Source organism: Leucopleurus acutus, assembly GCF_964270905.1.
Source record: "Leucopleurus acutus genome assembly, chromosome: 8".
NCBI lineage: Eukaryota > Metazoa > Chordata > Mammalia > Artiodactyla > Delphinidae > Leucopleurus > Leucopleurus acutus.
The window spans coordinates 108,774,496-108,801,837 of record NC_139151.1 but is presented as its reverse complement, the minus strand read 5'-3'; the positions used below and the strand labels follow the sequence as shown (position 1 = coordinate 108,801,837).

At 62.7% G+C, this 27,342-nt stretch overlaps 1 protein-coding gene across 1 annotated transcript; it reads right to left on the bottom strand.

Annotated features, from left to right (window-relative positions):
- Positions 1-6,164: 6,164 nt before the first annotated feature.
- Positions 6,165-26,572, bottom strand: TOLLIP (toll interacting protein). Its single transcript, XM_082845677.1, has 6 exons — positions 26,422-26,572; positions 16,362-16,511; positions 12,595-12,777; positions 11,740-11,892; positions 10,998-11,088; positions 6,165-8,181 (listed from the first exon to the last, which is right to left on the bottom strand). Exons 1-6 carry the CDS (start codon positions 26,452-26,454, stop codon positions 7,970-7,972), a joined length of 822 nt encoding a protein of 273 aa, XP_082701803.1. The 5' UTR covers positions 26,455-26,572; the 3' UTR covers positions 6,165-7,969.
- Positions 26,573-27,342: the final 770 nt, after the last annotated feature.

Here is a 27,342-nt window from a genome sequence, read left to right as displayed (position 1 = left end):
CAAGAGGCCCCCAGGGTCAGTCTTGGGCTGCGGGAGTACTGGCCAGAGTCAGGGGTCATCCGAAGGTTCAAACACGCGGGTTTTATAAGGAGGTTGGTTCACAGCTGCACAAAGACCAGACGAGCCAATGGGGGAGGCCCACGGGGGATGCAGAGGGCATCTGTGGGAAGCGCTCCCTGCGCCTCTGCGGGGCATCTCCTTCAGGCACTTGTCACACGTCAACTTGCTGTGTATCTGACCTTCGCTTCTCTCTCCACCGAGGGCAGGGATTGCTGCCTTTCTCTTCTGCTGCCCCATCCAGAGTGGAGAACACTGCCAGCACAGGAATGGGATGGGACGAGCTGGGGGCAAGGCTGGGGTGGTGCCCCGGCTTGAGTGTCCACATGGGCAGGGGCAGCTACGAGAGGGTGAGGCTTCCACCGGGGAGGCAAGGAAGCCTGGCGAGCGTGTGCGGGGCGGGGGGCTTCTGGGGCCTCCTGCATCTCGTGACCTGCCTCTGCGCTCTGTGTGCGCCTGCCCACCCAGGGAACGGCAGCCACAGTGATTTACATTGTCCCCCATGGGCTGCGGTCCTCAGCTCCTGGGGAAGGCGGGGCCTGTGGTCTCTTTAGTGGCCTTTCCTGCTCACGTCACCGAGGTCTGGTCAGGGCAGGCCACCCTGGGACTGGGCCGGAGCTGGTCCAGGAGGGCTGACAAGGTTACAGTTGCCCCCCTCGGTCACCACTGGAGTCAACTGTAAGCTTGCCGTCTCACAGTCTGATTTCCTGGGGCGGCGGCGGGGGCGGGGGGGGGTGGCTGTGGCCGAGTCATGCCCCAGCCGTGTCTTCGTTAACCCACGTGTAAAACAGCACTTCCTAAACGTCAGTCATTCTCAGGGCACGACTGCTTCCTTAAACCCACGCACCTCTTACAAAACTAAGCGTTTCCAAGGCACCTGTGAAATGAGTGTCCGTCTCCACAGACCAGAGCTCACGTGTGTGAAGTGTTTTCACCCGTCACAGACTAGAGCTCACTTTGGAGACCAGTGTCCAGATGTGCTCTCTGCAGGCTCGCTCTCTGCCTGGTGTGGAATTAATTAGGGAAACTGAGCTAAAGTTGGAGTCGGGACAGGCCTGCAGGGGAAGCTCTCATGCCCTCAGCGCATCATCAACTACCCCAAACAGGAAGAGACATCCCCCTGCACGCCCCTGACAGGAAGGCATCTCTACGGATCACCCAGCCGTCCGGAGGAAGGAAGGAAACTTCTCTCCTCCCACGGCAGCCCAGCCAATCAGAGACCGCAGCGGCCCAGCCCATGGGAAGCCTCCTTACTCCGGACCCCCAGCTCCTCCAATAGGCTCTGGATATCACAGCCCCTCCCAGCTCCCCCTTCTCCCCGTAAAAGCAAGAACCCCTTCCTTGTTCTCTGGATGTGCCTGTGGGCCACCACGGTTCACAGATACTGAGCTGCAATTCCTCTGCTATTCCCGAATAAACTCACTTTTGCTGGTGAAACAACTGGCTATGTTATTATTGAAGTCGACGCTGGACAAGCTGCACGCCACCTCCTTCCAGAGGCCACAACCCCACGGTCACTGAGGGCGGCTGAGACATGGGACCCTGGGAGCACCAGGCGCTGCCTCTCAGCCCCGGGCGGCTCTGTGCTCTCGTCTTGCTCCAGGCAAGGCTCACCGCTGGTGAGCCAGGTCCAGCCCTGAGTTCAGGGGCCTGACTGGGGTCCCACTGTCCCCCCCACCCAGGTCTTGGGCTCCCTGACCCATCAGAGCGGACGCCAGGTGCCCTCATCCTCTGCTTGGTGTCGTGGCCCGCCTGGACCCTGCATGGGCTTCTGCAGCTTGAGTGGACCCAGCTCTGCTGCCAGGCTCACTGGGGGCAGCTCCTGTGCGATGCGTGAAGGGCCGAGGGCGTGGGGCCCGGGCAGGTCACAGACGTTTCCAGAACTCCGCCAGCGCTCTTTACGAGACAACTCATCCTAGCTCCATCCTAGGAAGGGTGTGGAGGGTGCCTGGCACGGATCTTCCTGCTGTCCGGGTACCCTGGGGTCATGTCCTCACTCGCCCTCCAATCTGCTCCCTCGCTGAACCCAGGCCACGTTGGTTTCCCAGCCTGTCTGGGGCCTGAGAGCAGAGCTGTGGAAGCAGGGGGCACGGAGCTCTGCGGGGGGCCCAGGGCTCAGCCTGGCCGCCGAGCGGTCCGTCCACAGCTCCAGCTCAGCAGAGCCCCTCCCAGACCAAGGCCCCAGCCGGGCCCTCCTCCAGGACGCCCCTCGGCCAGCGCCGGACGCGTCCCCCTGCGCTGGTGTGAAGTCCACATGCTCTGTCCATCCTGCCCGGATGTCCACAGGAATAACAGCGGGCCAGCTGTATGTCAGAAAGAAAACAGCTCTTCCACACTGAGTTAATAACCCTTGCACTGCAATTTTTGTAATTTTTCACTTTTCCATTTTGTCCTAAATGAGGTTTATTGCTTTAATCTTGGCAGTACCTAACAGTTAATAGACACTGAGGATAATTACCTTAGTGACAACGTTACAAATTACTGAATGAACATTTTGTTATCACTGGGTTTAATGCGTTTCACAGTGACACCTGCGCTCAGGGAACCGCGTTTCTCACTAGACTGACGTGTTAGCACAGAAAACTTTCAAGCATGACCGCCATTGACATGCTCGTCCCAAGCAGCCCCGTGCTCTGCTTCACTGTGCTGGCTTGTCTCCCGCCCTCCGCCCTCGGGGTGATGGGGACACAGCTCCGCTGAGTGCTAGGGGACTACGGCCCTGGACACGGGGCTCTGCCTCCAGAACAAGTCAAACATCAAACTGGGCTGCAGCCTTTGTTTCCACAAAGGTTGCTTTTCAGAAATCAACAGTTCCAAGGGATGTTCTGAACATTACTTCTGAAAATAAAAATGGAAGAGCGAACGATAATAAACCGCTCTCCTTGTCGGCACAGGGAAGACGGCCCCGAAGGCCCAGACTCTGCGCTCTGGGAGCCCCGTGAACCCGGAAGCCCAGCCCAGGGAGGTCCTGCCACCCTTGGGGCCATGGCGGGGAGGGGGACCGGCCGAGCTCAGAATCCCTCCTGCATTTGTTCATCCAGCAAGTGCTGACCGAGCCCTGCTGTGCAGGCAGAAGCCCGTGCTTGACCGCCCAGCATCCCAGCAGGATGGACACCAAGCAGAGGAAAGGGAACGGGTACGTCTGGATGACCCAATCGAGAGGGGCTGGGTGTGGGGAGGGCGGGGAGTTGCCAGAGAGGCTGGGAAGCTGCCCCGCTAGCCACGGGGAGCAGGTGGAGGCCAAGAGCCTTGCAGGGGGACGGGAGGCTCGGCAGGAGGCCTCGCTGAGCTCCTGGCTCCTGGGTCTCCCTTTGCAGGGCTGGCCGGGACGTGGGTGAGGATCCGGGCCTTGTGCTGTCTCCCTAGCGCTCAGGAGACGTGGGAGCCCAGACGAAGGACCAGAGCCGCTGCCAGGGTGCTCGGCCCACCCATTAGAGTCTCCAGACTTCCTGGTGGGAAGTGAGGGGCCTCCTGGGCCGGCTGGGGACAAGCAGTCATCCTGCAGCCTGAGGGGGGGCCCTGAGCACCGGGCCCGGAGCTCAACATAAAGGCAGCAGCACCTGCCACCCCAGGAAGCCCCGAGAGGAAGGGAGCCTGGACCCGCGATGGCCGTCCTCGGAGCCCCCATGGCTGCGGGGCCAGCCCACTCCTCGCTGCCCACGCTGACGGGTGTCAGCGTGGAGGCTGGGACAGCGTGGGCCCACTGCAGCTGCAGGCACTGGGAAAGCATCTTGGAGCGTGACAAGCTCTGGACCCAGTCGGGGGGCTGGCTGTGGCCCAGGAGCAGATTCACCATGCTGCCGGGCGGGCTCTTGGAAATTCGGAACCGACCGCGGTCCGCGTTGGGTGGAGAGCCCAGGAGGGCCCTCGCAGTGGCTGAGGAAGGGATGTGGAGGCTAAGCAGGGCCGCGGGGACACTGCACAGGTGAGGGCGCCTGCACAGCCGAGAACCAGCGCGGGTGACCTCTGCGGTGCGGCTGAAGACAGCAGATGCCGTTACGGGGCTGGCTCCCCAGCAGCAGAGTGATGGGGTGGGGGCTGAGGCCCCACAGGAGCAGAGGGGTCAGAGGCAACCGGACGCCCTGAGCAGCGGCTACCTGCGGTGATGGGGGCAAGCTGGACGGGCCGCTGACAGCCTGCGGACTCAGAACAGAACCAAGTGACAGCACAGACAGCTGTCGGCCTCCTCGTGGGGGCCACGGCCCCTCGCCCAAGGTCCAAACCTGCTCGGTCCTCAGACCAGAACCATCGGCCGGAGGAGAGGCTGGGCTCCCTCGGGAGAGCCCCAAGGCACCAGGGCAAGCGGACAGGGCGGTGGTCCCTACCCCCTCCCAGAGGGGCTCACGGCATTCACCCCCAGGGCAGAGGGGCCACCACTGACCGCAGGGGCCCAAAGCAACGCCAAGGCTCCTTTAAAACTGGGGCTTATGGGGCCACTCAGCTACCCACTGGTCATTTCCCCAGCCCTGGAACGTGCAACTGGGATGGACGCCGGCAGAACACCACTGATTCCTCTGCTGTCTGGGACGGGCTGGCCAAGAGGAGGGCCATGTCTGACCTCCGACATGAAAGACGCAAGTGTCGCCGCCACCACCACGGCCCGGTACCCACTGCCCGGCGCCTGCACACCCAGCCCGCACCCGGCTGCGGATGGACGTCCACGCGAGGAGTGGCGGGCCCCTGAGACGTGGGCAGGCCGCATAACTGGGCCATGTCCGCGTCCCCCGTCCCCAGCTCCACCCGCCGACCCCAAAGTAACACCCCCGCCCACGCCCAGCTCAGCATCAGGCCTGTTTCACACACTCGATGCACAGCTACCTCGTGTTCCCTGGGGTTCACAGGATTCCCGACCGGAGGCACCAACCGTCCCCCCACCTCCTCTGGGCCCCGCGTGCAGTGGGTTTCTTCAGCCCCCGCTGGACCACCATCCCTCAGCAACGTCCCATCTGGCAAAAGCCTGCCCACCAAGGGGCCAACTGCATGACCATATCTGCATTTCCAACAGTTCTATCTGTTCTTCTCCATTTCTGGGTGGGTATTTTTAACTCTCTTGGTCTTTGCATTTTATTCTGTTTCCACGACACTGCAGGTCATCACGTGCTGCTCCAGGGGAGGCTGGCGGCTGGGATGGGTGGGGTCCCACTCGCCTGCATCTGAGCTGGCGCCCCGGGACCGACACTGGCTCCTCCAGAAACGTGCTGCTGCTTCCACCAAGCGGCTTTCTCACCTGGAGCTCCCCGGGCTGCAGGTGGTGTAGACATGGGCCCGCGGTGGGGAGGGCTCCCCCCCCCCTCTGTGGGCCGAGTCCCCTCCTCAGCCAGCACTTCAACGAGCCAAGGCCGCGCCTCCCGGCGGCTCACGCCCCACACGCAGGGCCAAGCGCCCGGGACACACGCGCGCTGAGCGTACCCTACCCTCTGCATCGTGTCCCTGGTGCCCGGGCCCCGCCCGCACACAACTCCTCTCAGCCCTGGGCACAAGCTCTCACTGTGACACTGACCCGGGGCAGGAGGGCACCTGAGAAAACTGTCGGGGATAATGGGGGCGGCGGGGGGGCGTACCTGAAGGCAGTGGGTCCCCTCCCTCCCGCCCCCAATCCCCGGCTGCACAACGTCCTCAGCGGGGCCAGTGCCCGCTGACTCAGGGCTGGGCCAGCCCCATCCCTGTGTGCTCCAGGGCCGCGGGGCCCAGCACCCGAGCTGGACCCTGCACTCGGGGTATGGCTCCGAGGCGGGCGTCGTGGGCCCTCTTAGAAGGGGAGACACATTGTGGCCCATGTTCGGTTCCTACTCCCGGGTCGGGACGGCCTGGAGAATTACAAACAGGACAACAAAGGAACGAGACGCCGGTTCTTCGGGAACCAGGAGAGGAGGACAGCGTCTGCGGCCTGTCCTTCACAACCCAACCAGAAAACCAGACCCACGCTGCATGGAAACATTTCCGGCTCCCAGTCAGAATGCAGCCTGTGCCCTGCTCTGCCTTCACTTACGAGTCCTGTAACTAGTTTGCTGGTGAGTTTACTGCGACTGCTGTCAACCTGCTTGTTACGAGCCGAGTTAAATCAGAACAAAAATGGTCAACTCTCCTTGGAGAACTTGACTTCTCTATTTTACACAGACCATTTATTAAATTAGAAGGCTGAAAAGTAAAAACGTATCTTACAATCAAGGAGGAATCTGGACCCTGGACCCCAACAGAATGATCAGAAACGCAAAGCTCTGAGGACCGTTTCTGCCAACACTGGCAGGGCGCCTGCTGGAAACGCCTCTCTCCTCACCAGCACAGAGCGGCAGCCAGCTGCACGGTGCCCCGGCCCCGGGCGCCCGAGCCAGACGGCCCCCACCCCACCCCCAGGGGCTGCCTGGACGGGGAGCGAGGACATGAACGCGAAGCCGGGGCAGGAAGGGCGTCTGACTTAACGAAGGCCTCACAGGCGTGACCTTCCTCTGACCTAGTAAAGAAGCATCCATGGAAAAGGACCATGAGAGCTGGCAGGTCTGGGGCCGCCCTGAAGCTAAGACTCCCGTGAACGGAGGCCCGGGCGGGGCGGCTGGGGCAGCGCGGGGTCACCTGGGGCTGGGGGCCCGGCCTGTGTGGAGCTGCGCCGAGTGTGGTCAGGTCACCGCCCAACAGTCTAGGGCTGCAGCCGAGGAACCATCGCTCTCAAGCATCTGAGAAGAGCCTGCGGCAAAGGCACAAGTGGTCCGAACCCACCAACCAACGCAGGTCTCCCCGAGCCGGGGCCACCGTGCACGCCCGGGGGAGACAGAAAGCGGCACTGCACTTAACCTACATGGAGGGAAGGGCTGCAGCCTGAGTCCTCCTAACTTCCTCGGGCTGGCCTTCCACTGACGTCCACACGGTTGGGATCCACCTCTATGCCCAAAGGCTGGGCAATGACTCCAAAGACAGAGCGGTGACCGCGACTTACCGCGGACCGCAGTGGCCACAGCCAGTGTGTCACTTCGGAGACACCATTCAGATTTGATTTCCACGGGGCATCACCCAGCCTGTCCCCATCCTCTCTGTCCGCGGCCGGAGCCAGGGCCAGGGTAGCATCCACACAGCAGGGCGCCTCCTGCCTCTTGGGAAGACCTGCCAGCACTGACGGTCACCAGACTGCCCTCTCTGTCGCCCAAACTGACCCACAGGCCTGGGCCCAACCTAGTCTCCCTAAATTAACATCGGCAGTAAAAGCCAGGAGTTCCTAAATGCCCTTTAATAAGCAAATACAAGACTGGATCTGTTTCTTACACCCCAGTTTTAGTTCTGTTGCCAGAGTGCATCCCGGGGGGAGCGGTGACCCTTCGGGACAGCATCACACAGAGGCGGGTGAGACAGCAGGAGAGATTGAGGGCCCAGGGCTCGGGCCAGGGCTCCCGACGCCACGCCCAGACCTGGCTGCTCTGCACTCAGGCTGAGCTCTGCAGCCGAGGCTGGACGGGGGTGAGCAGCCCACGAACACCACCAAGGGGAGGAGCCAAGTTTTCAGCTGAAACTTCTAAGTGACCCCAAACCCGCTGTCAGTGGGTTCTGTGTGCCTTGCGTTAATGGGCCTACCCGATCAGGTCGCGTCACCGCAGGCCACCAATCAAACCAGAGAAGGCTCGGCGCGAAGGCCCTGGTGGGGGCAGCTGCTCCCAGGAGAGCCTCCCGGGACGGTGGGAAGGCGGGCGCGCACACGGGACACGGCCCTCCGACCAATGCGGGAGAGGCCCCCCACCCGCCGCGACCACGTCGAGAACGGCTGCAGGAACCGAAAACCACATGCATCCCGAACAAGGGTGTGGACTGGGCTACACAGACGTCCGAGGAAGGGGCTATGCAGGGTGCGTTCACGGGGATCTGCTGGGGACGGTGCTCCTGGGAGCTGGGCGGGCAGGCGGGCAGGCGGGCTGGCAGCGGGGCACATCTAGGACTCCTCGCCCATCTGCAGCAGGGAGTTGATGGCCGCATCCTTGCTGCCCCGCTGGGCCTCCAGCACAGAGCGGATCACCTCCCGGTCCATGTTGGGGAACATGTCCTGGATGGCCTTCAGGTCCTCCTCGCTGCAGCGGGGCTGGGCGCTCACGGCTGGGGGCAGGGCCACAGGCACCATGCCGGGGCTGCACACGGCGGGCATCCCTGAGAGCAGGAGACAGGGGTCAGGGAAAGCAGCACCTCCGACGCGCGGGCTAGCCGCCCTGGGGGTCGGCCCCCCAGGTCTCGTCTCCCAGCGTGACCTCAGAAACTGGCCAGACACTTGTGAGAAACCAGAGACGAGCAGCCCCCCGCCACTCGGTCCCTGGCATCTCACATGAGCCCACTTCACCGCGGGGGTGGCAGGGGCAAAAACAAGCCTAAGAACGTGCGCATTTACACCACAGGGGTCAATTCTCATCCATCAAAGGCCACAAAACAGTTCCCTCCACCTGAGAACGAAACAGCAAACCCAGTCTACGCTCCTTTGCCCCAACACCTGAGACTTTCACGCCGTTTCCTCTGTCACACATTCCAGAACAGACTTTCCCAGCTTGGCACTCACATCACAATCAGACACTGACGAGGAAAGAAAACTCACCCAGCGCGTGCCCAGCACGTGCCCAGCCTTCTCCGTGACAGCAGACAACCCACGAGGCGAGGTGCTCACGAGCACTGCCGCGCCGGGGCCTGTGCGCTCGAGCAGAGGCCCTGGGGCCCCGGACACCCAGCCCCGCCAGCTACACGTGGGGCTCCTGGTATCACTCCCTCACACCAGCCACGTCCCCTCACTCCCTTGTTAGACACAGGTGACAACTGAGAACCTCACGGCATCTCAACTGCTGGAAGGTTCAGTCCGAGCACCTGGTGCCACCGGACCCCAAGACAAAGCTTTGACTCCTTGTCCTGAGATGGTCTCGTGGGGGAACCCAGACAAACGTAAGGAAGGAGAGTGTTAAGAGGCTCCACGCCTAACCAAGTGCAGAGCCTAGTCAAACACCTCTCTGAAAAGTAGAAACGGATTTAAAATCATTAGTTCTGGGACTTCCCTGGTGGCACGCTGGTTAAGAATCCGCTTGCAGGGCTTCCCTGGTGGCGCAGTGGTTAAGAATCCGCCTGCCAATGCAGGGGACACGGGTTCGAGCCCTGGTCGAACATGCCACGGAGCAACTGAGCCCGTGTGTCACAACTACTGAGCCTGCGCTCTAGAGCCTGTGAGCCACAACTACTGAAGCCCGCGCACAGCAACAAAGACCCAACTCAGCCATAAATTAATTAATTAAAAAAAAAAAAAAAAAAGAATCCGCTTGGCAATGCAGGAGACGCGGATTCGGGCTCTAGTCGAGAACTAAGATCCCACATGCCGCGGGGCAGCTAAGCCTGTGCGCCACAACTGTTGAGCCCGGGGGCCACAACTACTGAAGCCCGTGCGCCTAGAGCCCATGCTCCACAACAAGAGACGCCACTGTAATGAGAAGCCCACGCACCACAACCAAGAGCAGCCCCCGCTCGCTGCAACTAGAGAAAGCCTGCGTGCAGCAACGAAGACCCAATGCAGCCAAAAATAAATAAATTTTAAAAATAAAATAAAATAAAATCATTAGTTCTTATAAACTCAAAAGCACAAACAATCCGCCGAACCAGGCTGGGAGCGCTGGACTGAGAAGTTTAGGACACGATTTCCTTTCCTGTCTGAAGTCAGAAGATCCTAAAGGCGGCTCAGCGCCGTCCAAACCAAAACTGGCAGAAGGGCCGACAAGTGCTGAGACGAGGTCGCATCGGCTGCAGGTGCGCGACTGAGGCTGCGCTGGACACACACGGCTGCCTCCAGGGACGGAGGGGACGGGACGTGCTCCCAAGGCAGCAGCGGAGCCCAGCCCCTCTGAGTCCCTCCTGGGCCAGCCGGGCCGCCCACCGGCCCACACCCGCCGCCCACCGGCCTTCAGTCCTGGCCGTCCTGAGAGGCGAGAGGTCGCTTGGGTCCCAGGCGGGCGCTCAAACCTGGTGAGGCCAGGGCCCAGGTCACTCCACGAGCCCAGGAAGGTGCTCGCCCACCGTCTTTCAGAAATGGGGAGGGAAAGGGAACCCGGGACTGCGGATGGCTGACAGCTTCACTCCGCGAGCCCCCCGCCGTCCGCCCTGGCCTGGTTCGCATCCAGGCCACACCCCCACCGCCTGCATTTCTGACACTTCTGGGAACAGTGGAGACAAACTTTAGGGGGCACCCTGGCTCTCCTTAGGCCCCTTCCGCCAGGAGGGTCTTGGGTTGTAGCGTGGGAGGCAGGCGGTCCTAGGGCAATGAACTCGGGGCCCCACAGTCTTCACCTCGCTCTGGACGGAGTTTAGAGGATTTCGGGGACGTGGCCACCACCGTGCACACGCGTCCTCGGCGTCACTTGGTCTCTCCGGTGCCCCGAGCCTCCCGCCGCCCATGCACTGCCCGGGTTTTATGGTGGCTCACGTGGGGGGCGAGCTGAGCCCAGGACCGGTCACGGCCCCGGATGGGAGCCGATCACAGGCTGACGTGAAGGCTCAAAAATCCAAAGGCGGAAGAGCCACAGTCCAACTTGACTTTGCTGTGCTGTGCGAGCCGCGCGTTCAGAAAGGTTACCAGCGCGTAAGGTAAGAAGCTCATAAAGGTAAAAAGATGGGAGAGAAACAGCAACGCTGGAGCCCGGGGTCCATCCACCCAACAGGAAGTGATCTTGTGCTGCGGTGATTCAAAATGCTTAGAAATCACATTTCAACATCTCCATAAATTTCAACTCACCTTCTCTGTGCCGACAGAGAAAAAACAGACCCTATTTCCTACACGTGCACGTAACGTTCAAACGTAACAGCGGACCCCTGGTTTTGGGAGGCTCTCCGGGCATCCCTTGAAGACCAGGCCCAGACTCTAGCCCACACCCCGAACCCCCACGCGCCTCCCCACTGCTCGAACACCCAAGGGCATGCGCCCGGGGAGGAGAAGCAGCACACACCTGTGATGGGCACGTAGCCGACGCCCTGCTGGTACACAGTGGGCATCAGGACCACGGGCTGAGGCGGCATCATCATGGCAGCCGGCAGCGACTGAAACACACCAAAGACAATCAGGGGTCAGAGAAGAACACAGCACACATCCGAACCTCATCACTCCCAGCCTCGCCAAAAGCGTCCTGGGAGGGACAGTGCAGGGCCTGGAGCCCAGTCACCAGGCCCAGGATCGAGGTGGGTCCAGCCAGGCCCTGCATCCCGTCCAGCATCATCAAGTCCCTGCCCACACCGACACCCCAAAGGCTCCTCTGCCGGAGGACTCGGGTAGAAGGTGGCATCAGGCCTGCTGAACCACGGCTGAGACGTGACCAACAGAGAACCCCGCTCAAGAAAGGAAACCTAAGCTTAAATTCCAGGGTCAAACCACCTCTCTCTGTTTATAATTCTTTAGTTAAGTACAACGATGGCTTTCCGTCTACGTAGAAACGCCTATTACAGAGGCACGATGGCATGTTCACGAGTAAACTCACTGATGTTGGGACCTGCTGTGAATCAGTCCAGCACCAGAAAGGGGGTGAGACAAGGTGCCAGAGGAGGCGGCCGTGAGGCTGGGCAGTCGGTCCCACCCGGGGCCCCTGCACCCCCTCCCCGCGTCCACATGCCAGAAACACCTGGGAGTAAGGGCGGGGATGCCGGTAAGCCCGGGAACGGCACCCCAGTGGCCATGGGCCCGCCGGCCGGCCTCACCGTGTAGGACAGGACCAGGTTGATCATGCCCTCCTTGTCGTCGCCCTGCCGCCCGCTCAGGCTGTACCATTCGTCCACGACCTTGCCCTGCCTCAGTGCCTCGGGGATTGTCACGTGCGTCCAGGCAATGCGGTCGTCCATGGAGAAGGCTCGCTGGGGGGCGACGGGAGATGGCGGTGACCCCAGGGCTGCCCGGGAGGCCGCCCCGCTCCCCCAGCCCTCCCGGCAGGGTGTGCGCGGCCCGGGCCCGCGGCTCTCCACCTCCTGTGGGCGCAGGGGGAGGGAGGCTCCACCGGGCCCCTGCAGACGTGCGCCCCCCACAGACCACATGCTCCCCTCCACCCCAGGGCCCCAGAGGCGACGGGGCCGGGTGTGAGGGAGGACCCGGGAGGAAGGGAGGAAGGCAGAACCCTGGGGACTGTGGCCACTTCCCAGCCCCGCTGCCCACCCCCACCCCCCAGCCCCGTCAGCCGACCACAGGCGAGGGGGCAGCCGACCCGGCCTCAGGAGCGGTGGGACACACCCAGGCAGGCCCTCGGAGGGCCAGGCTGAGTTAGAGCCCAGGGCACCCGACGGCCCAGCGACACTCGGGAGGTTCCTGCCACTCACGCCACCCAGCCACGGGCCCTGACCACGTCACACCTGAGCTGCGTACAGATAGCGGCTGCCTGACCTGCCTGGTCGGGTGACGCCCACACGCCGGACACAGGGTGGTGACGTGTCTGAATGCAAGTTCTAAAGACTCTGCAGGGGAAACGTGCTTTTCACTATGCTGGGGACACCAGGACACCTGTCACAAAGCCACAAGAAACCTGAAGTTCTGCAGCGGCTGAGTGGCCCCCGCGCGGCGCCCACCTCGTCAAAGATCTCCAGGTAGAAGGAGTCCACACCCGGGGGCACCGTGCACTGGATGACCTTATTCCAGCGCGGGTTCTTGGCGCCGTTGTGGGCTGTGGGCGTCTCGTACACCGCGTAGCCCAGGCGCAGTCGGCAGTACGGATCCATCCGGGTCATGCCGTAGTTCTTTGCCAACTTGGCCTGAAATAAAGCCAATGTATGAGACGGGGCAGCGGCTGTCACAGTGGAAGCCGCAGCTCAGCTAAGTGGGCTGCCCCTTCCACTCACGGCTTCCAGATATTTCTGGGTGCCGACCCACCAGAACACGGCTGTAACTGAACCGTCAGCCCTCCGTATCCGTGGATTTAAGCAACGACAGATTAAAAATATTAGGAAAAAACATTCCAGAAAGTTCCAAAAAGCAAAACTTGAATTTACCACACCAGCAACGAATTTTATAGCTTTACACTGTGTTACAACTGCACGCACACAGCATTTACCGTGTGTCAAGTGTTACGAGTAATCCAGTGATGACTCAGTACACGGGAGGATGTGTGCAGGGTACGTGCAAAGCTGCACCGCTTTACATAAGGGACTTGAGCATCCTGGATTGTGGTGTCTGTGGGGTCCCAGAACCAATCCCAGGGACGACCGTGCTCTGGGACCCAGGAGGGAGGAGAAAGTCCAGGCTGGGTCCAGTGTTTCTGCGATAAGGCACCCGGCGCCGTGCCTGACACTCAGGACACACCGGCTGCTGCTAGGCAGGGGCTGGATCCCCACCCAAAGGAGGAGGAGGGTGAAAAGGGCAGGCCGTCCCGGGACAGAGCCAAGAGCCACCGAGAAGAGAAGCAGGGGGACGGGGGCCACCCCGGAGAAGCAGGGCCCAGCCAAGGCCTTCCCTGTGCCCTCGGAGAGTGACCGTGCTGGCTCCCCGGCCCCGCTCCCGCGCAGGAGCCTCTCGGCAGTGACCATCCCTGCCCAGTGCTGCGCGGGGGCCAGGGGTGCAGGCAACTCATCTTGGGCACCAGATGAGGCGGAGCCCACCCACATCTCACATAGGTCATGGGCCCACCTCAAGCCAGACGCGCTGCTTGGGACGGCTGGGATGCGTTTGTAGGCAAAACCGTGAACACCGATGAGCACATCAGGCTGTCGGTCAGGAAGTACTGACTCAAAGTGGATTATGGGCTTAAATGTAAAACCTAAAACTACAAAACTTGCACAGGAAAAACCAGAAGTCTTTGTCATCTTTTAGGCAAGGTCAGCAAAAGCACGGCCCAGGAAGGACAGCTGGCGGCTCCCTGGGGACCGTGAGGAGGACAGAGCAGCCCCGTCTGCAGCATCAAGTCTGATCACAAACCCGTGTCCAGGACATAACGGACTCACAAACCTCAGCAACGAGAACACAACACGGTTGAAAAACAGGCAGAAGATCTGAAGAAGAAAAGCTCGACGCCAATTAGCACGTGAGAAGACGCTCCCCACCATCGGCCATCAGCGACACGCAAAGCAGAACCCCGTGAGGCCACAAGGAGCTGCTGGACGGGCTCAGACCCCGCCCGCCGGGCCAAGCCGCCCACCCCCAGAGCGCAGGAGTCCCGCAGGCGGCTGGGAGAAGCCACGGTGTGGCCGTGCAGGGACCAGCCTGGCAGCTTCTCCAAAGCAGACTCCACCCAGCTCGGGAGTTGGGAGTCCACTCCGAAATGGGAACTCACGCTCACACAGAAGCCCGCGCTTCACAGCGGACCGGGGCTGGGACCCCCGTCCCTGCTGGGCAACAGACAGACTCGGGAAGTGCCCCGGGGCCTGAGCTTGGTCAGCACTGCGGTCAAGGGCAGGCCCACCGACAGGCAGAGGGCACTATCTGTGTTGCTGGGGAAGCTCTCTTCATCACAGGGGTGGACAGGCTCGTCAGAGGTCATTGAAACACAGACTAATTCAAATCAGTGCATTTTAACATATGTAAATCATATTCAGTAAGGTCGATTTTTTAAAAAACAGCAAAAAATTCCCCAAAGCCCTGCTGCCTGCACTGACACCCTCTCTCTTCTCCCCTCTGGAAGGCTCCGCACAAGCCCCTATTCTGTCTGCGAGCCTCCTTGCCCCCCCGCATCCCCCACTCTCGTGCCGACTTCCCCAGAGCTCTGGCCGGGGCTGCCCACGACCGCACGTCCCAGAGCCACCACCCCTCCGTGCAGGCCCAGCCTGAGCCCCTCGGGACGTCCGCCTTATGTCACTGCTGGACCTCTGCCCTGCAGTCCACAGCCTCCCGGCCTCGGCCCCCTGCCTTTAAAACATCCTCGACTTAACGTGTCCGACACCGAACCGCGAGTTTCCTTCCCGGCCTGTTCCTCCTGTAATTTCCCCCATTTTGGTCGAGGCTCCTCCATCCCCTGGGTGCTGGCAACAGGCCTTGGGGTCACATACCCGCCTGCCCCCACGTGGGTGCGCCCCAAAGTCGGCTGGTTCTACCCCAGGAGCACCAAGCGCAGGGCCTTCCAGCCTCGCCCACATCTTCCCGACACAGACCCCGAGGGAGCCCTGAACTCCAGCTCAGGACAGGGTGCCCACTCGGAGCCGAGCCCCAAGGCCACAGGACCCCCAGCTGGCAGCACCAGGAGGGCCTGGCCCTGAAGCAGCCCCCGGCACAGGGTGGCGATTCCTGTTCATGCTGTACTTTCCACGATAACACCTGGGCCGCTCCACACCTGCCCCCCAAGCTCGCCATCGGCGCAACGCACCCCGGCCCTCAGGGCAACGCAGGCGTTTACTGCCGCCCTGCCCTGCCCTCCTCACCCGCTGACTTCCTGCTCCTCTGTCTGCAAGAGCAAACACGGATTGCACGGGCAATGTCTTCCCGAAAGCGCCCGGCAGAGGGCCTCAGCCCTCACACGCTGTTGTCTTCACTGTGAATTCACTAGAGCAGTTCTCAGGACGGCAGATATTCCCCCCAAAACTCCTAGAAGCCGCCCTGGTATTTTCTGGAAAACACGTAGCAGCAAAGTCTGGAACGGGCCTGATTTTCGATAGCTTCAAGGCAGCTGTTTTGTCTCCGTCTATCCGCCAAGGCTTTTCCGGCTGAATAATCCGACGCTCGTGGTCTGAGCAAGGCCAGCGGCCCGTGAGTGCGGGAGGTGCCTTCCTTCTCCTGGACCCCGACTGGCCCCCAGGCCGTGCTCTGCTCACGGCTGCTGCCCTCTGCAGAGGCCCGTCTGCCACCGTGCTCTCCTCCTGCGCCCCCGGCACCACGCAGGGGACACGGAGGCCTGGCCTGCCCGCTTCCAAGTGGCTCCCCTGAGACATCGACTGGGCTGCGCTGTAGGCACACGAGTGTCTGAGGAAGGCCACCCCGAAGCTTACTGGGCACAATGACCCGCCAGGCACGGCCCTGGTGTCTGCTGCGGACAAATGGATGGATGGACAGATGTCTCTGCCTCCCGCGGCCTCACGCAGCTCGTCAGAGCAACGTGGCAGCGCCTTTCTGTCCTGACAGCACATCTGGTTCTCCCGGGGGCCGGGATGACCGGGCAGCAGCCACACCGCCCCTTCCCCGGCACCGGCAGGGCGAGCGGCGCTCCGGACCCCTTCTCTAACTCTTCCCGGGGAAACCCGGGCGATCGTCAGTATCTTCACATCCATCGCTCTCCACCAGGTATGTGTTTCCAGAAAAACGGGATCAGAGGAAGCCCATCCATTCACGAGGCAACACGCTATGACAGCGAAGGCCCCGCCCCGCCCGCTCCGGCCCCGCCCCGCCCCCCCCCCCCGCAGGCGGCCACACCCACCTGCACCACGGTGATGCTGAGGCGGCCCACGGTGCCCAGCGCCCCTCCGTACTGCAGCTGCTGGGCAGCCTGTGCGTCCAGCTGGATCTGCTGCTGCTGCTGTGTGGGCGTGATGCGCAGGAAGTCCTGAGGCAGCTCCCCGATGTACACCTGCGGAGAGCACGGCGGTCAGAGCTGGGCGCCACCTGCCCACAGGACGAGGGTCCGCGGCGGCAAGATATCCACCCTGCGGGCCCCTCCCAGGTCCTGCACTCTCGGCATAGGATGCTCAGCAAACGGGGGGCTCTGTGGAGGCCCGAGTGCGTCTCCGCCCTGAAAGCAGGCCTCGCGTCCTCGCTGGGCCTGGGGGCCTCACATGCTCTGGTCCGCGTGTCCATGATCCCTTCCCCAGGACCAGGACCGCCGCAAGCAAGGCCTGGCCACCGTGAGCGCTGTTCACGGGGTGAAACCTGAAGCTTGGATGTCCAGTGACTTGGAAAGGCCTCTGTGCTGATACCCTTCAAACGTCTCCACGAGAAACAACTCGCGTGCAAAAACGCCCCGGAGACCAAGAACCCAACAGATTAACCACCAGAAGCCCGGATACCTGGCCCTGGACAGGTGAAGTGATAGGGAGGCGTCGGCTCCCAGGGACACACCTGAGTGTGGAGCCCGGTGGAGCCTGGGGGCTCCAAGAGCGACGACTCCCAAGAAGACCGCAGGAGACCATGCACGGAGAGACGGCCCACAGCCAGACGGCCCGACCCCCTGTGTTCAGAGCCCTCGACAGCCGCACCGTTGCTTGCCCCCCGGGGGGGTGCAGGCCTGGAGGGGCCACAGTGCGAGCAGAGCCCAGGTGAACGGGAGGGAGCAGCCGCAGGACCCACGATGGAGGTCTGGCTGCTGGGGAGGAAACCGGGGCCACAGGCCCCCTCAGCCGCGCAGGGGACGTCACAGACCCCAGCCGCGGGCCCTGAAGAACTGGGTGGAAATGGAAAGGAAGACCCCAGCGTGTCAGCGCGAGTTCTGGCAACTGCGCTCACAGCAGCCGCCAGGGACCACTTGACGTCCGGGCGCCGCACGACACGGGGGTCTCTGCTGCGCAGACCAGACGGCACCAGGCAGGGGCCCAGACAGCACCTCACCCACCTAGCTCACAGCACCCCTGGGAGAGCACCTCCCCCAGCGAGCCCCCCCAGCGCCTTTCCTATCGAAGGTCCCTGGGAGGGTCTGGGCCTGGAGATCATGCGCTCCCACCAAGGCTGATGGAAGCGCACACAAGGGCGCTCGCTGGCTCCCAGCAGCCCGCATGCCGACTCTGCACCCAGGGGCCTAGCGCTCCCGCTGCTTCTCTCTAAAAGCAAGCCGTGCCCCCCGCCCCCCCCCCCGCCCCCCAGACCCTCTGTCTGGGAGCCAGCTCTGCGTCTCACACCTCCGCTGCATCAAGGACCCAGCCCAGGGCAGGGGAGGGTGTCCCCCGGAGGCTGCCGCCCAGAGGCCCCGGCGTTGCCAGGAGAGGAGTGCAGTGCCTTCCATTCCCTCCCCAGGGCATCGCAGGCCGCGTTTCCTGGGCGCGTAGTGCAGCCGAGTGGGTTCCAGGACAGGCCCTCGAAGGAAAGCGGGTGGTGACACCCCGTGGGCCACACCCCTCAGGAGGGCTGAGATGCCCGGGACACGCCAATCGTCAATTCCTGCCAGCGCCAAGACCAGGACCCCGTGACCCCCCAAACGCACCCCATCCAGAGCCCCTCAGGCTCCTTGCCGTTTGCCCGGTACTCGTCTCACTGAAATGACTCTCCCAGGAGTCGCTGGCGCACAGACCACACCCCCGCCTGCTGGTCTGAGGAATGACTGCCCACCTCAGCGCCAAGGACCCCACAGGGAGCAGGCCGCATGGGGACATTCAGTGGCGAGAGTGACCGGTCAGGAAAGGCCTCTCTGTTCCTTCACTGATCCTGTCTTGTCAGGAGCTCCTAGAAGTCATGAAACTAGAATGAAATGAAACTCCTGGGGGGTATGTTCCCTCTTTACTGTACTCATCTTGGTTTTGGGGTTCAGCACAGTCCACACAGGAGCCACGCGGGGACAGCGGGCCATGCTGAGGCCTTAAGGGAGGGGGACAGAGCACAACAAACCAATCCCACGTGGTCAGAGCCTGTGAGGAGCGGGGGAGGGGGGATCACAGCCCAGGGAGGAGGAGCCTCCAGGTCTGCAGGGCCACCCGCCTGAAGGCACGCTGGGGACACCTGCCCTAGGCCCGCCCTCCAGAGACAACAGCAGGGGCGAGGCCCAGGGTGATGGCGGGTCAGGGCAGGGCATGTGGGGCTTAGCACCCGGCAGCTGACGGCTGCCCCACCAGCCAACAGGCCCCGTTGCACAGCAGCCCCAGAGGCCTGCGGCAAGCAGTAGGCTGCACGCTCATCCCAGCGCCCCCCACCCCGACAGAGAAGCCCCGGGACGCGCCCGCTGAGGCCTAGGAGACACCTGCCACCCCGACAGAGAGGCCCCGGGACGCGCCCGCTGAGGCCTAGGAGACACCTGCCAATCACGGCACGGGCCACTGACGTTCTTCCATCAGTTCAGCATCTTCCCAAAGGAAGTTACAAGGAAAACTCCAACTGCCAGCCGACACCTGCAGCCACGGGGATGGGTCTCCACACGAGTCACCGCCCCCCACAGACACACACACCCTGCTCCTTCCTCAAGTCTCCAGCACCTCCTGCCGATGACCTGGTTTCAGAAAACAGGAAAAGAGGAAAAAGCCCAGAAGCAACAGGGAAGGAGGGCTGGTGCCGCGGGGGGCTCCCCAGAGGGTGCCACTTAGTCCCTCCCCCCTTGCCCCTCCTGCCACAGTCCTCTTCCAGGTTTCACTGCAAAAACCTCTGTGTCAGCTCTCCTCCCCTATTCCTATCCCTCAGGCCTCCCCCAACTTTCTAAGTGACCCAAACCTGGATAGGCCACTCAAGCCAGAACGTCTGGCTGTCCCAGCCCTGCCGGACACAAGCTCCGGACGCGGGGACTGAGACACGGCGTTAACTGAGCACGAGGACGCCGGAGGGTCAGCGAGAGAGACAACGCCACTGGCCCAAACGAGGACCAGACCACAATGCTGACAGGACAGCAGCGTCTTCCACGGGGCCTTGCCCAGGGATTCCGGAGCCTCTCACGCCAGCCCGGGGTCTGGGTGCGAGCGAGACGGATCACCCTGTCCACACCTGAGTAAAATGAAACAGCCAATGACGGGCCAAGGGGCGCCGGGGCCGCGCATCGCACTGCACGTCTTTCAACTTCACCGTATGTGCGGATTTTCACGCCAAATGCTGGGGGGAAATCACTGCTCCCGTGGCGCTCGTAGTTTAACAAAAGAAGACAACTGCTGAAAGTCGCAGCGCTGCAAATAATCACAGGGTGAGCACCCCGGGGCAGGTGAACAGCCGGTGACGTAAGACGGTGTAGACGGCTGAGGCCACTTTGGGAGAAGATGCCACCTCAGCAGAGGCCTGAATGGCATGAAGGCAGTGGTCATGCAGCGCCTGGGAGGGCCCTGTGCACAGGCCTGGCCAGGAGCCCGCCAGGCAGATTGAGGCAGGGAGGTGGCTGGAGCAGAACAAGCAAGGGAGAGCAGGAGGGTGCAGCAGAGGACAGGAGTGTCGCACCAAGGCCACTGATGGGCTCTGACTCAGAGATGAGGAAGGGAGCAGGTGAGCAGCCGGGGCAGGTGAGGAGCCGGGGCAAGTGAGGAGCCGGGGCAGGTGAGCAGCCGGGGCAGGTGAGGAGCCGGGGCAGGTGAGGAGCCGGGGCAGGTGAGGTACTGGGGCAGGTGAGCAGCCGGGGCAGGTGAGGAGCCGGGGCAGGTGAGCAGCCGGGGCAGGTGAGCAGCCGGGGCAGGTGAGGTACTGGGGCAGGTGAGCAGCCGGGGCAGGTGAGCAGCTGGGGCAGGTGAGGTACTGGGGCAGGTGAGCAGCCGGGGCAGGTGAGGAGCCGGGGCAAGTGAGGAGCCGGGGCAGGTGAGCAGCCGGGGCAGGTGAGGAGCCGGGGCAGGTGAGGAGCCGGGGCAGGTGAGGTACTGGGGCAGGTGAGGAGCCGGGGCAGGTGAGGAGCCGGGGCAGGTGAGCAGCCGGGGCAGGTGAGCAGCTGGGGCAGGTGAGGTACTGGGGCAGGTGAGCAGCCGGGGCAGGTGAGGTGCCGGGGCAGGTGAGGAGCTGGGGCAGGTGAGCAGCCGGGGCAGGTGAGCAGCCGGGGCAGGTGAGCAGCCGGGGCAGGTGAGGTACTGGGGCAGGTGAGGAGCCGGGGCAGGTGAGGAGCCGGGGCAGGTGAGCAGCCGGGGCAGGTGAGGAGCCGGGGCAGGTGAGGTACTGGGGCAGGTGAGCAGCCGGGGCAGGTGAGGTACTGGGGCAGGTGAGCAGCCGGGGCAGGTGAGGAGCCAGGGCAGGTGAGGTACTGGGGCAGGTGAGCAGCCGGGGCAGGTGAGGTGCCGGGGCAGGTGAGGAGCCGGGGCAGGTGAGCAGCCGGGGCAGGTGAGGAGCCGGGGCAGGTGAGGAGCCGGGGCAGGTGAGGTACTGGGGCAGGTGAGCAGCCGGGGCAGGTGAGGAGCCGGGGCAGGTGAGCAGCCGGGGCAGGTGAGCAGCCGGGGCAGGTGAGGTACTGGGGCAGGTGAGCAGCCGGGGCAGGTGAGGTACTGGGGCAGGTGAGCAGCCGGGGCAGGTGAGGAGCCGGGGCAGGTGAGGTACTGGGGCAGGTGAGCAGCCGGGGCAGGTGAGGTGCCGGGGCAGGTGAGGAGCCGGGGCAGGTGAGCAGCCGGGGCAGGTGAGGAGCCGGGGCAGGTGAGCAGCCGGGGCAGGTGAGCAGCCGGGGCAGGTGAGGTGCTGCACACGCACATCTGGCTCTGCCTGGCGCCCGGCCCCAGCGTGTGACAGTGGGGGGTGGGGGCGGGTGGGACCAGTTGAAGGGGTGCAGTTGGTGTGGGTGAAGCAGAGGATGAGAAGGAACCCGATGCTGGACCTGCTCGGAAGGCAGAGCCACAGGAGCGGCTGAGTGGGCAGGAGAGGCGAGGCCGCCCAAGGGGACAGGGAAGCCAGGGAGGGTTCCAGGGAAGGAAAGGGCGGGTCCGTGTGTGATGTTCTTGGGAGACAGGGAGCCGCTCAGGATGGTCAGCCTGGGGATGAGTGGGGTGGGCGCTGACATCCCCCAAGACCCCCGAGGGAGCAAGACGGACAGAAAGGAGGAGCCGTGGAAGGAAACCCGTGTGAAGAACGCGACCCTAGGCAGTGAGAGGCCATCGCACCTGTGCCCACTGCCGCGGCCGTGTCCACAATGAACCCGCCAGACAAGCCGCTGCGGGGCCCCTGCCCGAGCCCCACCCCCACTCGGTCACCCCCGCACCTCGCAAAGCACAGGTGGCTTCCCGACCTGCAGGACCTTCTCACTGTCAGCTGAGGCAGCTGCCCCTCCTGGGCCCCCAGCCCCGCACCGCCATCCTCCCACCCAGCTCCTGTCCAGCTGGTGGTGAAGCAGAATCACCAGAGGGAGGTGGGTGGAATGGGAGGTACACAGGCAGGACTGCAGGCGGGGAGGCCGAGGAGTTGGCCAGGTGTCTGAGAAACGACAAGTAACGCAGGGGCCGAGCAGCCCCCAGGCCGTATACGTGGGAGGGTACGGGCACAGAGCTGCTGGCCACAATGCCCAGACAGATGCCACAGACACCGACAGAGAGCAGAGCGGGGGAGCGGAAAGAGGGGCTGGGGGTGCTCTCAGATGCGGGAAGAGGCACAGGGCTGGAGCACACCAGCAGCCCAATGGCAGATGCCTCACAGGGACCTTCACGTCCCAAGAGAAGGAGCCTGTGCGCCCAGAATCCCAGGCAGCACACATACCTTTCAGGAACTAGAGAAAGCAGCACGTGCCTCAGTCCCTGTGAGCAAAGCACCAGCTTATCGAGGTAACACTGCCCCGGGAGGACGGGGAGAGGCCGCCCGAGGCAGCAGCCATCAGGAGGAGGGCGGCGACAAGCGCTACCGTGCAGCGCAAAGCCCGTACGTTAACATTTCCAGGACAACCCCAAAGAGAACAGAATGGCAACATGTGCTTTCCAAACCGGCAGAAACCAAAAGATGGAACTTAAAAAACTATATTTAATCAATCCAAAAGAAGGCAAGGAGAGAAAAAGAAACAAAAACAGACAAATAAAAGCACAAATGAAAGTGTTAGGAACAAAAAGTGTGTGTGTATAACTATACACAGAAAACTAACACATTCCAGCTAAAAAATGAAGAAGACAGACTTCAGATTTGACTTTTTAACAATCCAGCTCCATGCTGTTGACAACACACCAACCTCACACATGTTCTGAAAGATGTGGTCCAACAATGAAAACCCCATCAGGCAAACACTCCCTAAAAGAAAGCTGGCGTTGCCACGTGGCATCAGACCAAACAAGAAAGGCCTGTGCATGGCCAGCGGGGTCACCACACGCAAAAAGGTCCGACTCACAGGAAGACAGGGCCATCCTAAACCAGGATGCGCTCCTAACTCACCCTGAGAATCCAGAGCAGAGCTCACAGGGTCACGGGCGATGGTCTAGACTCCAACAGTGCGGGTCCACAACTGTACCCGAAAAAGAGAAAGCCAAGCGCAGGCCTAAAAAGAAAAACAACTCCTTCCTCTGAACATTGGAAATGAAAGAGAAAGAACTAAGCAGCTGTCTTGCCTTTCCCATACAGACTGTATTTAAGGACAACCAGACAGCGCTCATCTATACAAACAGGTCCAGCTAATAAATGCAGAACAAGTGACAAAATTCAAACATCACGGGCTTCCCTGGTGGCGCAGCCGTTAAGAATCCGCCTGCCAATGCAGGGGACACGGGTTTGAGCCCTGGTCCGGGAAGATCCCACATGCCGCGGAGCAACTAAGCCCATGCGTCACAACTACTGAGCCTGCGCTCTAGAGCCCGCAAGCCACAACTACAGAGCCTGCATGCCACAACTAATGAAGCCCGCATACCTAGAGCCCGTGCTCCACAACAAGAGAAGCCACCGCAATGAGAAGCCTGCACACCGCAACGAAGAGTAGCCCCCGCTCGCCACAACTAGAGAAAGCCCGCTCGCAGCAACAAAGACCCAACGCAGCCAAAATAAATTAAAAAAAAAAATTCAACTATCACCCTCTGCCACCCCCAGTGAAGTCAATTATCAATTCGGGCAAGGCTGATGAGAACCTGGACATCCCCGCCCACCCAGGCATCCAGACAGCTCACCCTCAGGCCTGACGAGGGAAAAGACATGACAGGAAGGAGGGGCCACACTGATCAACCAGCATCTCCAAAAGCAGGACAAGTGGTCCCTACTGGCCCCCTTTGGCCTGGACTCAATGGGACACACCACACATCTTAGCCTGTGACCAAGCCTTCTTGGCCGCCGTCCCGTCGAGCTGACCGGCAGCACTGTGGTCAACAGTGGCGGGTCCCGCAAACCCCCCCTGACCCGACTTCTACCTCAGAAGGCAGAGAGGCCCCCACACAGGTACTGCTGTGGGTGCCCATCGGGTGCTTTTTAGTAGTTCGTGGACCAGACAAAATCACGGCATGGAGAAGGTCTGTCAGAACAGAAACACCAGCACTGCTGAAAGCGGGCAGACAGCACAGGGCTGGGCATCCCTCGGTGGCCATTCAGGGAGGGACTCACCTGCAGACGCAAACACCACGTCTCCTGGAACTTAAGCAAATTCCTAGCCCCTCAGGCCCCCCTTCTCAGGGACAAAGGGAACCTCCCCAGACCCGTGGGACCCCCCCTTCTGCTTCCCATGCCCGAGGACTCTGCCTGTCCCTCCTTCACCACGAGCGGGAAGAGACAGTCAGACTTCAGAGTCAGCCCAAGCGAGCGTGAATCCAGGCCCTGGGAGCCCTGCTGAGTGACCCTGGGCCGAGGCCGAACCCCGTCCTGTGTGGGTAGGGCTGGGTCCCCCCCGGCCGAGGGCGGACCCTCGGGAGAGCCGCCCAGCCAGGACCCGGCATGGGGAGCACCTGCCGGATGCCCCAGCTGGACTTGCAGCTTCTGCCACGAGCCACGCCGTCCCGCAGGGCCTCCACCGCACCACACACACGACAGCACGTGGGAGCTCCTTCAACGCCAAGTCCGTACACCCTGGCAAAGGAAGAGGTCTCCACCAGACCCCGAAAACCACAAAAGGAAGGGTTCTCCAAGTCTGATAACCGGCAAAAAAGCCTTTACGAGTACAGTTAACCCAGAGGGGGTGGGCCAGTGGGAAGATGTGGAAACGAGAGGATGTGTACCAGGCAAAAACCTTAGGGGGGAAAAAAAAACAGTAAAAAGTAAACAGTCCACTGTAGCAACCATATCAAACGCAAGGCCAGATGCACCTGCACTGGCGGCCCTGCCCTCTGGCACAGACAGCCCTGCTCAGGACCCTTCCTGGCCTTGAAGCAGCAGCCCCCCATCTCCCAGACCCTGTCCCACTCTGCTTTCCATGCTCTCCCCTCCCACCACCCCACAGCTCCTGCTGCCCCATCAAGTCTCCAGTCAGAGACCCTTGCCCAACACCCTTACTCAGCCCGGCTCCGGCCCCGGCCCCGGCAGGCCACCGTTCACCCCGACTTGAATTCAGACCTCAGGGCCTGAGAGTGGATGCTCTGTGAGACCCTGATGGCAGGCGTCACCGTACGGTGCCACCCAAGATACCGAGAGCACCCACACCATCTGGGCAAGCCACACAGGCTCCAGGGCGCCCAAGACCCCTGAGCCCCCAGCAGCTCTGGCCCGGACCGAACCTTACTGCACGAGCACAGGTCATGGAGGGCAGCCCTCAAACACCTGCTGGTCTACGCATGGGGCCCACGACACACGGACAGAAGGCCCACGACCACTCGACAAGAGAACACGCCGGGAAGCACCGCACAGGGCCGGCCAGCCGGGTCATCGAGACCCCGACAGCACAGGCCCCAAGTCCGGACACCGTCCGCCGCCCTGGCCCGGTCACAGCCCTGTCACAGCACATGGCCGACGTCCCCTTGGCGAGAGGAGGCGCCCACCTCCACCAAGCGCTCCCTGCGCCCGGCCCCGAGCCGGCTGTGCGTGTTTGCCTGTGGTTCCCAGCAGGCTGAGGACACGTGACGGGCCAGGAACGGGGCCGGGCCGCTTGCCCATTACGCCACCGCTCCCCTCCCGAGGGAGCCACTAATTTGCTCCTTGTGCTGCTCTGATGGGCCACGTGCCCAGCAATGAGAACGTGTCGACACACACTCGGCCTGCTGTGTAGCTCACTGTGCGCAGTGCCGGTGAAGACGCGGAAACGCTGAGAAATCCCTCTACTGACTCTGGGGCGTTTCCACACCCAGTCGGCTAGGAACTCCCAGAACGAGCGTCTGTGCCCAGGGGGGTTTCTAACAAGCCCTGGTCTTCCTCAAACTCAGAAAAACGTTCTGTGGATGCTTCGCCAGTCGGGGGAAACACAAACAAGACTTGTCAAGCCCGACTCGAGGGTGAGGAGCCCCGGCAGCCGGGGGCTAACCCCCCGCAGCGGCTTTCTGAGACAAGGCACATCAGAGTGTCCACAGAGGAACCTTGTCCCGACTCAGAAGGACCCAGGTGTCCGCCTGCCGTGCGTTTCAAGACGCTGTGATAAAAACCTCACTACTCGTGAGGACGCACCCCAACCCAGTCCGAACGCCCGGCTGCAGGCGAGTCCCCAGGAGCCGGCCTGAGCCCGTCTGGACTCGCTCGCCGGCAGCGACACAATAAGCTGGGCCAGAAGACAGGACGCGACGGCTGCGCGGAAGGGCACCCAGCTCGCGGCTCCCAGACCCCCATGTGTCACTTAAGAAACCGAGGAACAGAGCCGGGCCTGGGAGCCTCCACCATCCAAGAGCCTGTCCAGGGTTCAGGGTGCTTCTCTGGGTGCCTCCTCCTCCCGAGGAGCCACTGGGTGCGGGGCCTCCCCCGACCCGGGGACCCACCCGGTGCGGGGCCGCCCCCGTCCCGGAACTCCCTTCCGCTTGCCCGGAGCCCGGAGCCGGGCCCTCCCCTGCGCCCTGAGGCCGCGGAGCCCGCCCCCAGCCGGAGCCTACCGGCCCGCGCTGCGTGCTGACGGTGGTCGCCATGGTCTGGCCGGCCTCAGGCCTCGCCCTCCGAGAGGTGACGCGCCGGCGACCCTTCGCGCGGAACCGCGACCTAACTATTACCCCGCAAGGCCGCCGCCGCCGCCGCCACAGTCAGCTGACGGCCGGCCCCGCCCCCGCACTGCCCACTGCGCCGGCGCGGCGCAGCACCGCCCCGCCCTTTCCGGCGCCGGGCGCCTGCGCAGTCGCTCCCCGCCCCTCGGCCCCGCGAAATGGCTCCCGAGCCGGCAGTGTGCGCATGCGCGCCGGGCTGTGGGGGTGGGGGGGGCGGGCCGTGGGGCCGGGCCGCGGACTGTAGGTGCTGGTGCATCCGGCTGGACCCGCGGCCGGAGCGGGTCTGTGGCCCCGCCGCGCCTCGCCGAGTGACCGGAGTGACTCGGTGCGGCGGCCGCCCTCCGTGTGTGTCCGCGGTGAGGCCGCGGTGACCACTCCGCCCCTTGCTTCCCGCCGGCCCCTCAGCAGGGTCTTACCCGAGGCTGCTGGCCGAGCTTCCTCTGGAGACCACGGAGCTTTGCTGTTGTCCGTCCGAGGAGGAGGTGGAGAGGCCTGGCTTCCCCTAGGCCTGGTGTTCTGCTGTTGACACAAGCAGTTTCCCAGGCACTGCGATCAGACAGGGCTGCTGACCACTCCAGTCACGGGTGGACCTCCTCCGCCACCCGAGCTGGGACACTGCTGCCTCTTCCCATTACAGCTTCACCTTCTAGATGGGAGTTATTAAGAAGCTTCCAGACAGCATCCAATCCACAGCAAAACCCCGCTTCCTTAAACCCTCCCCAGAACCACCTACAAAAGCCCCAATTCTATAAGGAGTCCTTTCTAATACCCTCCAAGTCCCCCGGTGCATCCCCCAGGTGTGTGGTCTCCTTAGCT